This window comes from Paroedura picta, chromosome 1 (genome assembly GCF_049243985.1).
Source record: "Paroedura picta isolate Pp20150507F chromosome 1, Ppicta_v3.0, whole genome shotgun sequence".
NCBI classification, from domain to species: domain Eukaryota; kingdom Metazoa; phylum Chordata; class Lepidosauria; order Squamata; family Gekkonidae; genus Paroedura; species Paroedura picta.
The window spans coordinates 169,600,023-169,613,112 of NC_135369.1; the positions used below are offsets into that span (position 1 = coordinate 169,600,023).

The 13,090-nt window shown below is 47.0% G+C and overlaps 1 protein-coding gene and 1 non-coding gene across 2 annotated transcripts in view; both read right to left on the reverse strand.

The window, feature by feature from the left end:
- HS1BP3 (HCLS1 binding protein 3) overlaps positions 1–1,488 on the reverse strand; it is a 57,068-nt gene extending 55,580 nt beyond the window's left edge. The window contains exon 1 of the mRNA XM_077311465.1: positions 1,296–1,488. Within this exon, the coding sequence (XP_077167580.1) occupies positions 1,296–1,357 (62 nt within the window). The 5' untranslated portion in view covers positions 1,358–1,488. The remainder of the gene's footprint in view (positions 1–1,295) is intronic.
- A 74-nt stretch (positions 1,489–1,562) lies between these two features.
- Positions 1,563–1,644, reverse strand: TRNAS-AGA (transfer RNA serine (anticodon AGA)). The gene has a single exon. It is a non-coding gene; the product is annotated as a tRNA-Ser (tRNA).
- Between the last annotated feature and the right edge of the window lie 11,446 nt (positions 1,645–13,090).

The window sequence follows — 13,090 nt, forward strand, 5'->3', positions numbered from 1 at the left end:
CTTTCAAAAATCCATTAAAAATTTTTAAACTTGATATTATTTTTATCGATTTATACCCCACTTTTCTCTTCAGTGGGATCCAAAGTGGCTTACAACACTGTTCTCCATTTTCTCACAGTCATCACTCCGTGAAGCAGTGATTGGCCCAAGAAGACTGTGGTAGTTATGACTCAGACTGGCCCAAGATCAACCCATGACCTTCCATACTAGAGTGGACCTGAGTCTCCCCAAACCCGAGTCTTTCACTCTACCTCCTACACCCCTCTGGCTCTCCACAGTGACTCACCACTATGAACTCAGGGTACCCAAGGCAAGATAATGGGTGTAACTGATTTCACAAACATTTCCATGTAAATTTGTGGGAATGTGCAAAAAAAGTGGGGGCAAACCGAAAGGCATGGAAGGGTTTCCACTGGCTTTTTGCCAGTAACATGCTGTAAAGCTAGTGTGTCGTCAACTTTTCCTCCTGGGAGAACTCTTACGCTTTGTGCATGCTTCATGTGCAGTAGAAATGTATAGATTTTCTTGTCTCTGTGTTCTTTAAACAGGCTGCATCCATGAAGCTACAACTGAGCTTCCTTGGTGGTCTCCCACCCAGAGGTGCCAGGTCCTATCTGATCTTGGTGGAGAGGGGGAGGTTGCCAGCTCCAGGTCAGGAAACTCCTGGAAATTGGGGCATGGGGCCTAGGAAGGACAGGGATCTCACTGCCCTACACTCCCCCCCCCCTTCAAAGCACCCGTTTTCTGCACGGGGACGATCAATGCTGTCCCAAGAGGAGCTGTAAATCCGGTAGGCATCCCCAGGTCCCACCTGGAGGCTGGCATCCCTACACCCGTCCAGCTCCCCACCAGAGAGCCTGCAGCGAGTTGGAGAAAACATTTCGGGCCCTCCTGCAGTTGCTACGGTTGCCAACCCAAGTCGGATCACAGGGGGCGGATTTTCTCGGCGCATCTCTTCTCTCCCCCCCAAGCCCGCACATCTGGATAGAACTTTTTTGGGAAAGCAGAGCTTCACGCGGGCCAGAAAAGCGTCCCTCGCCGACGGAGAAGCCTCGGAGGGGGAGTCGGGATGGGTGGGGGGTCCCTAGGGAAGTGAAGCCCCCCAGGAAGGGCGGCGTTCCCCGGGGAGGGGGCGACCCACAGCCAAGGGGCAGGGAGGGGAGAGGCAGGAGAGCCCAGCTCCGCCGCCCGGGAGGCGGAAGCGCGGCCAGGCCAGGCCGGCCAGGCCGTGCGAGGCGAGGGCAGCGCCCAGGCAAGCCCGTCCTCTGCAAGGGCGGCGCGCTCCGCCTTCTTACCGGGTGGTGACCAAGAGGGCGGGGGCCGGGCCCTGCTGCTGCTGCTGCTGCTGGGGCTGCATGCCGCCTCCTCCTGCTCCCGATCCGCCGCCGCTTCTCCTGCAAGGCCGGGGAGGAGATCCGGGGAGGAGCGTCGCGGGAGCCGTCGGGTCTTTCCATGCCGGCCGCTTCCTGCTGGGCGCCGCCTGCCTGCCTGCCTGCCTGGCCAGGGAGGTCCGAGGCCCCGTCCGCCGTGCGGGTAAAAGTTTGGGTTTTAAAAGGGAAACCCGTAGTCGGCAGGATTCGAACCTGCGCGGGGAGACCCCAATGGATTTCTAGTCCATCGCCTTAACCACTCGGCCACGACTACTCCTGATGCTCAGGTTTTTCAGAACGAGCCTTTTAAAAGTTGTTCATCTCCTCTGGCATCTTTTGTTTTGTTTTTTTGCAATATCCTAAACAGTGGTTGGGATTGCCTCCCGTGGAGAGGACGAATGAGCGACTGGTGGCCCCAGCAGGACAGATTTAAAAGTTTCAGTTGGGCTCTGCCCCAAAACTCAGGTGTGTCTGACAGGAGGCAGTGCCAGGAACGACAAGGAAGCAGAAAGGAAAGTGGAGATGTTTGTCTGCAGTCTCTAAATTGTTATTAGATAACCGGGTTATCCTGTAGTAATAAGGCACAGTTATATAATATAATAAAACTTTGCTGGAAGATATTGTCACCACCCCCCTCACCACTTTAGTTCTCTGTGTAATGTAATCAAAGGGGGGAAAGATTAATAATAATAATAATGTATTTCCCCCCTTTGATTGTATTTCTCTGAAATGCCATCATCTATTATAACCCTTGGCACCTTGACCCTCAATTCTTAGAAGAAATGCACATTCAGATGCTATAATCTACTTTTGCAGTTTTGGTGAAATGTATTTGGGTTTGCTCAAAGCAGCAAAAAAGTTGTGTTTTGCAATCCAGAGCAGGTGGGTGTGAACAGACACACGGGGTTGCCAACTCCAGGTTCCAAAAGGTCTGGAGATTTGAGAACGAAGCCTGAGACAGCAGAATCCAGGGACAGGAGTGAGTAATGCTGTGCAGCCCACCTTCCAAGGAGCCGCCTTCTCCAGGAGAACGGGAACAATTTTTTGAATAAATAAAAAATGGATTAGCAATTTATGTAGTCTGGAAATCAGTTGTGATTCCAGGAGATCCCCAGCGTACACCTGGAGGCTGGCAACACAGACTTCTGGTTTCTAAATACTGGCGGGAGTACTAAAATGATCAATATCCTAGATTTGTATTGGCCTGATCAAAGATAGGACCCAGTATGGATATAGCAAACTTACAGACATATAATATGCTGCCTACCTTGTATTTTATCTCTTATAGTTTATTTAATCATTTTAAGATCTGTTTGGTCATGTAACCCCATTTTATTATTTTGTTGAAATTTTAAACCCTATTTTTATATGTCTTATACATTTTATGCCAATAAAAGGTTACTGACTGACCGACTGACAGACAGTCCCATTTAGGTATTTAATGCCCTTGAGGAGATCCGACTTCTCTTAATGCATTTTGCTCCCAAAACTCTTTTTTCTTTCATTTTATGGTGTGCATGCATGTGCGTCTGTCTTGTTTTCAGCTTGACAGGTGGTTTGGCTTTCATTCTGTCCATTGCAATTGGTTTTGTTGGGCTGGCAACATTGTGTTCTCTACTCCACATGGTTTGTGGAAGATTTGTGGGGGATTCTTGGGTTTGACGTTGCCTCGAGCTCTTCAATTATACCTTTAGTTGGATTCTCTGGTTTTTCATTTGCCAGGGTTGCATCAGTATTCCTATACATTGGACTTGGAGGATTCTCTAGTTTGACATTGGATGGGGTTCTCAGGTTGTACATTTGTTGTGCTGGGCTTGCCACGCTGTCCCACGCTCTGCTGAGATTCTCTGGCTCTTCATTGGTTCTTTGGGCCTGTTTGCTTTGAGAGGCTTTTGGCTGGTGGTCACTGTGCTTGCTCTTGCGAGGGTAGTCAAACTGCGGCCCTCCAGATGTCCATGGACTACAATTCCCATGAGCCCCTGCCAGGGTTATCCCTTGCCCTGAAGAAAGCATAGGATTCCCACAGTCCCATAGGATGATGGAGGCTACCCTGTTTGGGGGACGATAGAATCAGACCTTTTGATGCAATTCATTTGAAACCTGGGGATTATTTAATGGACAGGCGTCGCCAGCTCCATTTGCAGTTTTGGTACCATTATCTAAAAAAAAACAAAAAAAACCCAGCCATTCTAGCCTTTCAGAAAGATTCCTCATAGAGAATAATGGAGCCAAATAATATCAGAATCCCATGGGAGAGGTAGGTCCAAATATCAAATTTTGATTCAGAAACTGGATATCAATATGAGTATTTGTCAGCTCCCTGATATCCAGCCATCTATCCATCCATCCATCATCCGTCTGTCTACAGAGGGCAACTGACCCAAAAGCCAGAGAATCGATCAAGGCTCATTCACCCTCACCCTCTGATGAATTATCGACCTCATATCAAAACAGCCATTTTCCAAGTGACTTTCCTAACAGTGCAACTGTGAGAACCCTTTTCTGGAAGTAAGCGCCACTGAGTAGACTTCAGGGGAGTTCTGAGTAGACCAACTTAGGATTGCACTATAACAGTACAAGAATACTTGAGCATGTCCTCTTTCAGGCATGTGTTATAGCACTTTGAAGGTGCAGGAATACCACTGCCCCCCAAAAAAACAAAATCATCCCAATTCCACTTATCTGAAAGTGAATTCCATTTATTTCAAAGGAACTTTCTTTAAGTACGTACAATTAGTGCTGAGGCAGAAGTACCTCTCGTGAAAGCTTCCTCAGTCTCTGAGCCAGTCCTATAATCTGCCTCAGGATGACAGTTGACAATACCCAGATGTGAACCTGTAGGATATAAAAAAATCAGGACTCGTTTGCTGAAGGGCTAGATTCACCCCCTGCTTTATAGTGTGGTGAAGTTATTGAGAGGCAGTTAAGGCAGCCTTCTTCACCTCCCTGAACTTTCTAAGTACAGTCTGTATTTATGGCAATGAGAATGACCCCGTGTTCTGATGACCACCCCCACTATCTAAAGCAGGGGTAGTCAAACTGTAGCCCTCCAGATGTCCGTGGACTACAATTCCCATGAGCCCCTGCCAGTGAATTGTAGTCCATGGACATCTGGAGGGCCGCAGTTTGACTACCCCTGATCTAAAGCATTTCACCTGCCCTGTCATGACTTGTCAGGAACAATCAAGACAAAACCCTAAGCAATCCCAAATGACAGATAAATCTGCCACTTGCCTCACCGGCGAGGGACCTCTTCTGAGGTGAGGGGCACCTGGTTTCTGGCAGGCTCCAGAGGCCTCCATATATCACAGACAAATTTCATCGTATCCAGCAAAGGAGAAAGCCTCCCAATTTGTCATTTTCTCCAGTTTCTTGCCACATACTGCTCCTATCCCCACCTCCACCAAGCTCTGGCTTTCCAGATGCCATGGACTACAATCACCATGATCCCCTGCCAGTGGTCACATTGGCAGGAGCTCATGGTAATTGTAGTCCATGGGCAATTGAAGAGCCAGAGTTTGGCTACTCCTGGCGGAGAGGATTTAGGAAATTAAGGCAGCCAAGACTGAGTTGCAGTGTTTTTACCGGACTCTTCCATTTCAGACTGGGAAGAGGGTCTAAATTCTCACCCATGGGGGGGAAATATTATTTTCTGGAGAAGAGCTCAGCTTCTCTTTGGTGTATTATTTTTTTTTCCTATGTGCATGACCTCCCTCCGCAGATTCGCATCCTGCCAGCTGAAGCTGGAAGTTATAAAATCCAGGGGAATGTTGCCACTTGGTTCTGTTGAACAGGTAACTAATGTAAAGGTAGAGAGCACGGCAGTGACCAAGGCTCTCCATGAGCACAAAGGATGGTAGTGACCCTTGAACGCTGAACAGGAGGCTGACCCCAGGAGTCTGGCTCTCGTTCCCATTATCTTCCAAAATTTTCTCATTTGATATTATTATTATTATTATTTAATTTCTAGACCGCCCTTCTCCCAATAGGTCTCAGGGCGGTTTACAACATAAATAGTTAAAACACAATAAAATCCCCATAAAAACCCCAATTAAAAGTTACATATAACATATCACATAACATATAGCGGCGGTGGTCACAATTCTGATCTTAGTTCAGCCTGGTGGAGAGAATAATGTTCAGAAGAGGGTGGCACCAATACAATAGATCTAACCATGATCTCGGTGTTAGAGATCTCAATATTGTTAGAGATCTCAATATCTGTTGCTGCCCAATGAAACAGGATGGGGTTGTGAAAGAATGTGTGTTTTAACAACAGTTCCGGTAAGAACAGGAGCACTCCGATTTGTAAATAAAATTTCAGCCTTATACCAACTATAAGATGGCAAGTTCTGAAAATAACTTGTCGGTAATCAATTGGGTCAGAAAATGATGCAAGAAAAAGGGGATTGCCTCAGGTATGTTCCTAGGACACATGCAAATTATTTCAGGTTCTTGTTCTTACCTGTTCCATTGTGCACATTGCTGCCTTCTTACATAATATTGTTGACATGACGAATTTTTAATGCAAGAGGCAAGATTTGAAATGCTTAGAAAAAGCAGTTACAGAATTATTTATTTTTATTTTATTTATTTCATTCGTATACCGCCCTTCCCTAAGGCTCAGGGCGGTTCACATGGAAGATAAACACAAACAGTACATGGAATTTTGTTTCTTCATAACATTTATGTGAACTTCAACAATAACAACAATAGCAACCATAACTGAAGGTAACAGTCCAATCCATAACAGGTCCATGGTTCAGGTGTATGGGGAGGGGGGTTCAGGGGCCCTGCAGATGTTACAGATTCTGGTCAACCTCAACCCAATGCCTGGTGGAAGAGCTCCCTTTTGCAGGCCCTGCGGAACTGCTTTAGATCCATCAGAGCCCTTGCCTCCTCTGGGAGCTCATTCCACCAAGTGGGGGCCAGGACAGAGAAGGCTCTGGCTCTGGTTGAGGCCAAGCAGGCTTCTTTTGGGCCAAGGATCCTTAGCCGATGGGCGGTGTCAGAGTGTACTGCATAACTACAGCTCCTTTCCCTCAATCTGATTTTTTTCCTTGATCGCCAAGTCACATGAATAGTAAGGGCCTTTTCGCACGGGGATCTTTGTTGCAAATTGTTTGCGGAATGAAAAATCGCCATTTAAAATAGTGGAATTCGTCGTTTTGCACACCTGGCTTTGTAGTGGAATCAGTTGCGTTTTTTAGCGTTTCCCACAGGCTTCCGGTCTCGGCAGAAATCGCTAGAAAGGAAGCGCTATTGCCAAGCTCGTCCCGCCCCTGGCCGTCAAGCAGCCAATGGGCAGCCGTTAGCATGCTCCCAAACAGCCGCTTTCCCTTTAAGAAAGGTTTTTTTTAAAAAAAACAGACCCATAGCAACGAATCTGTGTAGATTCGTTGCTACGGAGAGACCCATCCAGCTGCCTAATGTGAGCTGTCGTTTGATTGTATGATCGTTTGCACGCTGCCTCGAGTGATAAAAAAAATTCCCCCCCCCCTTCTCACGGGCTCGATTTTCGGCTGAATTTATGTGTAAAAAATAAAGGGACTTTATTTCAGCAAACGGGCTTTTAAGTGGTTTGTGCTTAGTGACTAAAGGTGAAGGAATGAAGCCTCTAAACAGAAAGAGGCTCGCCGGTGCGTTTATCCCCGCTCGCTCCGAGAAAAAAAAATGGTGATCGCTTCGCCGGAAGTTTGGAGAAGAGAGCCAGGGGGAGGGGCTTTGAAGAACCAGCAACAATGGTAACGCACAGGTCTTTAGCGCTAGTGTTGCAGATTGGTTGCAGGAGTGTATCGCTATCCGGAGGGTGAATCCACTTTTCTGGATTCCCCTGAAAGCGCTAAAATGAAGCGCTTATTGCTGATCGGTTTCAGGAGTGTTGCAGATTGTCTACGACGTCGTGGGTAATGCCAAATTAGTAGCGTTTTCAATTAGCAACCATTGTGCTATTTTTAAGCCGTGGGAAATGGCCCTAAGTCAGACCCTCAAGCTGCCTGAGTCAATATTACAAAGTCTGAGTCCAGTGGCACCTTTAAGACCAACAAAGTTTTATCCCAGGTATAAGGAGACACCCTTCATCAGATTCCTAAGCTTCCCACCCTGAATCAGGTTAGAGGTCTTTCACATCACGTACAACTTGACCCGTGTAACTGGAGATGCGATGGTTTGAACCTGGGGGCTTCCCTCTGTACAAAAAATTCTTTACCACTGAGCTATGCCCCGTTTTGGATATGACACGTAATACAACCCATGAAGCTGTGCTTTACTGAATTTAGTCTATCAATGTCACTACAGTCTTTTCTGTCTGGGAGTGGGCCTTCAAGGTCACAGGTGGAGTTGTATCACACCTATGGCTTGACACCTTTATATAGGGATTGAACCGGGGATCTTCTGGATGCTACAAAGATGGTCTTGCCACTGAGTGGCAGCTTCTCCTTTAGGAAGCTCTGACCCGCGTACCTCAGTCAAGCCTGATTCCATCAAGAAGCTAAGCCCACCCTGGCTAGCATTGGATGGGAGACCTGCAAAGATTTGAGTGGTAATTCCTCCAAGGAACACAGAGGCAGGCCATAGCAAAAACCACCTCCGAACATCTCTTGCCTGGTTGCCAGATAATCCTTGGATCTCCCGGTTACACATGCCCTAAAACGAATAAGTTCTCCTCTGGGCTGACCACAGCTTCTTGGAGCAAGAGAATATATGTCAATAAAGGTTTACTGACTTAGAAGGGAAGGGGTGAGGGGGACTGTAGTAAAAGAACTAGGACAGATTGGAGAAGAAAGGGGGAATCAGTGCTGTTGGTTTTTACTGAGCACCTTGGCGACTTGCTGTTCCACCCAAAAATACGTTCTGAATTATGCAACATTTGTAAGGGTTTTAATGTTACATGGTTTTATTGCCTATTGTGTATTATATTTGGCAAACCACCGAGACAGCTGTACCGAGAGGGGCAGTTATAGAAATCCAATAAATATATAAATAACCCTGGATATTCCTAGGAGATACTAGCCAGAGGTAACCCTGGTTAACTTCTGACATTGAGTTAACCTGTTTTATCCTCAGGTCATCTCTGAGAGGTAAACTAGTTAAATGGGAGTTCAAAATCAAGTATCTGTAGGCAAAATCTGCAGTGCACTGTACCAATTTGCTCACAGGTAAAGAGTTTTTCATACCCTGCCGTTTTACTACCTGAAGGACTCTCAGAGTAGCTCATCACATTCCCTTCCTCTCCCCACAACAGATGCCTTGTGAGGTAACTGGAGTTCAGAGAGCTCTGAGAGAATTGTTATTTGGCCAAGGTCAGCCAGCTGGCTGCATGGGGAGGAAGAAGAGCTGATTTTCTGTATCCTGCTTTTTACTTTCCAAAGGAGTCTCGAAGTAGCTTGCAATTGCTTACCCTTCCTGTCCCCACAACAGATACCCTGTGAGGTAAGTGGGATGGAGGGAGCTCTAAGAGATCTGTGACTGGCTCAAGTTTGACCAGCTCCCAAACTTGAGAACAAAATAACAGTTATAATTCTTCCATCTTAGCTTCCAATCCCTCACTGTATCTCTCAGACCCCATAAAACTTACTAAGGTGGCCAAATCCAGCTACTCATGCATTCTGCAGCTTGTGCATAAGTCCAGTCCTTTGGTCACTGATTTTGAAGCCGGTGCAGTCAACTGGCCCCAACCTGCTTGAAATCTCATTAAAGATACAGTGACAATTTGTACAAATTGTCTCGTTCATCTCATGTGGAATTAGGCTATGCAGCCAAAAAATAAAATAGTTTTCTTCCCTGGATCAACACATCAATATTCAACTGATTGTAGTCTGTCCTTCGTTGCACTTTCAAGGTCAAGAATCTCAGATCTTCTGCTTAAAAAAAATATATTCTGTCCCCTGGTTACCAAGTATATTTGCATTGTTTGGAATAAGGTTATGGGGGGAGACTCTTAATTTTTCCCATGGCTTATGAGTACATGCTTACACAATAACTGCAGCACTGTTGCACTTCTGTTATCGGGTCTACTGTGGTCCTGTTTGTCCTTTGCTTTCTCCCTCCATATAAGGCAGCTTCCTGGGCCCATGAGAGAACAGGCTCAGAGGGCTGCTGGGTGTGTTTTGAATCCTTGCAAAGGGGGGGGGGGAAGAGTCCCAGCAAATTGAACACTGGCCTCAATTGCAGGGGCTGCTGTCATTGTCCCCTCCTTCTCCCCTCTCCTTGTTCCACTGGGGAGGAAAGGGCTTTGCCCTGTTCCCAGAGGGAGCTTGTTCCTGTCTCAGGCATATGGCTGTGGGGCATCCCCTTTCCCAGCAGCGACTGAAGAAGAGCAGCTGGCTGTGATGCAGGAGTTGGAAAGGCTGCGTGGACCCGTTGCTGCTGGAACCTTTCCTGCTCTTGCTGTTGCAATTGATCAACTGTGGCTCCCCAGGGGCTCATGGGAATTGTAGTCCACGGATATTAAAAACCCAGCTCTTCGTCGTCTTCTAATTCCAGGAGATCTCCAGGTCAGATCTTGAGATCCAACTTGGTTAGTGGTTAAGAGTAGCAGCCCCTAATCTGGAGATAACTGGGTTTGATTCCCCACTCCTCCTCCACATACAGCCTGCCAGGTGACCAGTCGCAGGGTCTCTCAGAGCTCTCTCAGCCCCACCTCCCTCACTGGGTGTCTGTTATGGGGGGAGTAAGGGAAGGCCATCGTCAGCCGCTTTGAGACTCCTTAAGGTAGTAAGAAGCAGAGTACAAAACCCCAACTCTTCTTCTTTGTCTATCCTCTCCAGGGTCCACCCCCAAAATCTTCCGAAATTTCTCAGCCTGGTGCTAGCATCCCTACCCCCCATGGCCGGTGGGGTTGGGGGGCTGATAATCCTAGTGGAAGGCCCAATATAGTGAGTGTTTTCAGGGTATAGTAATAAAAAAAACGAAGATCAACGATGCCGTTTTTGTCTTCGAGCACATTCAAAATGTGCCAGTTTGCGCAGTGTTCCTACCAGCTGAAGAAATAAGGGCCGCTTCTTAAGCAAACCCTACAATATTTCAAGGCGATCAGGTTGTTTGCTTGTATTGCGGAATGCTGGAATGGTATCAAAACAAGGTTTATCAGTCCATCTACCCAAGTTAGCGTCGTCTAAAATTAAACATTGCTCTTATGTAATGGTGGCTGACAGGGCTGCCCAGATAACCATACAAAGAAAACAGAAACAGAAAGATCTCAATTTATGTACCCAAAGGTGATCTGGCTGGCCCGTTGTTAGCTCTGTGGGTCCTACCAAGTATAAACATTCATTATATGGAGCCATTCTTGTCGGACTTGAACAAAGATGACGTTTTGGGGTGGGTTGTGTGTGGAATGGGCATGTCCAAGAGAGCATCGGCCACCAGATGGTGCTACTTTCCTGCACATGATCTCTACGAACCTTGCCTACAAAATCGTTATGGGCTTTTCAAAAGCCTTCTCAGTTCTGTTGCTTTACCATCATCAGCAATGAATTCCAAATGTATGGCATAAAGAAAGAGTTTCAGGGCTTTGCTCCAAATTTGCCGCAAGTGAATATCACTCCTTTTAAAGGTAAATATTAACTATTGCCTGACTGCCTACCAAGCCCGACTTTCTGGGTGGTCTCCCATCCAAATAATAACCAGGGCTGACTCTGCTTAGCTTCCAAGATTTGACAAAATGAAGCTAGCCCAAGCTATCCAGTTCAGGGCCATTTTTTTCTCTAATAATGCCTAAATCTGATTTTCCCACTTTAATTGTTTCAGAATATGACATTTTATCACTTGGACCTTAGAGACCCTTCCTAGGTGGCCAGCATTGACTCCATCAATGCACATAAAATCAGGGGGTTGCATTGTACTGGGTGGACATGACGTGAGAATAGTCATTGCAGCAGGCTCTTTGAACCAAAAGAAGAACAGCTGAGAAGGTTGTGACCATCACACACCAAAGTGGCTGAGAGTAGAACCCTGCTTGTTTTGTTCTTGAGCTGTGAGAGCCTCACCATCCCCAGCAGATGGAAAAACAGTGCCCGGTAAGACCATTCAGGAGGCTGCCTAACCAAGGAGTTCCAGTTCACTCAACAGACTGGTAGGTTTTCTACTACCTACTGCCTTGAAGATCAAAAATTAAAGGTCAAGTTTGGACAGCCTTCTTTCTCCACTCAACTTGGTTCATATGCACCAATACACATCTCTGCTTTCTGTGGAGCCCTCTCCAGGCCCCATCGACACACCTCTGGACTTGACCAAGCAGAGATACTAATTTTGGGCCACCAAAGAGGTCACAACAAAGGTATTCTTGATAGGATGGAATATCAGTCAGAGGTTCAGTTCCATTTGAAGGCTGAACAGGAGACAATTGAGTGAGTGTTCTACAGTCCTCAGCATTGCCCTTTATTGGAAGTTCCTGTTTCTTTGGGGTAGTTTCTGTTCTGCACGTGGTTCTCGCCCTCTAGTGGTCGATTCGATATCACACCAGTGAATGCCTGGCATAAGCACTCACAATTTAAATCTGCAGGGAAATTTTCTTGCGGGACGTAAACCTGTGAGATATCCTATCAACCACTGGAGCAAAACTCACTTGGAACAGACACACGCAGAGATATTCCAGGCTAGCCTGGTCATGTCTCTTGCCTTGAAAACCCTAAGGCAGCCTTTCTCAACTTTTGTTACCATTGAGAAACTCCTTGAAAATTCTTCAGGCTTCAGGAAACCCCAGAAGTGGTGTGATCGTGCAGGATAGGGTTGGGAAGCATACCTGCGTACATGCCCTTCCCACCACCTCCAGGCCCATCATTGGCCCTTTTGGGAGGGAGGGAGGTCAACAGGATCATATATGGTCAACTAGAGCAGTGATTCTCATCCTGGGGGTTGCAACCCCCAGTGGGAGTCGATTGACTCTTTCCGCGGCAGCCTCGGCGACCCAAAGGGGAAGGTTGAGAACTGCTGGTTTAACCTGCTTCTGTGGAGGTTGTAGAGTTGCACGTGCACTGGCGATCATGTTCTGGCCACATCAGCCTTCCATGATCACCAGTGCGCCAAAGTGCACAACCCTTTGACCCCCTTTGGGTCGCCACAGCAGCAGCAGGAAGGCTGAAAACCACTGCAATAGAGGCAAAGCCCAGTGCACCCAGGAATGCACCAGGTGCTAGGATGCATGCCTGGATTGTGGCCTTGGTGGGTGCTGGCCACTTGGCAAAAGCATAAATCATGGTTTTGACTTCCTCCTTCTCCTCCTCCTCCTCCTGCTTCCCACTTGATCCTAAGATTCGGTGTGGTGTGGTAGTTAAAGAGTGGCTGGATCTGATAACTCCTCCATGTGCAGCCAGGTAGGTTGCCAACCTCCAGGAAAGCCAAGGAAAAGAACCAATAATTTGCTGTGCAATAAAGTCTATTTTGTATAAACAGACTTTATCGCACAGCCAATTATCAATTTGTTTCTCGGCTTCTACTTCGTGGGATTGACAGGTTTTTGTTTTTGAACCTCATGGTTTTGACAGGTTTTGAACCTGGAGATCTTCAGGAATTACACCTAGTCTCCAGGCACCAGACCCCATAAAGAAAACAGGTGCATTTGAGTGGGAGCCTCTTCCCCCCCCCTCAAAAAATAGCTTTCTGGCCATGAAGGAGAGAGCAGAGGAGGAAGAGGGAGACTTTGGTAGCATGGAAGCCAGGAAGGAAGGAAAAGAGAAAGAGGTCTGGAGAAAGGAATGGAGATAAAGAGATGGGGAAGT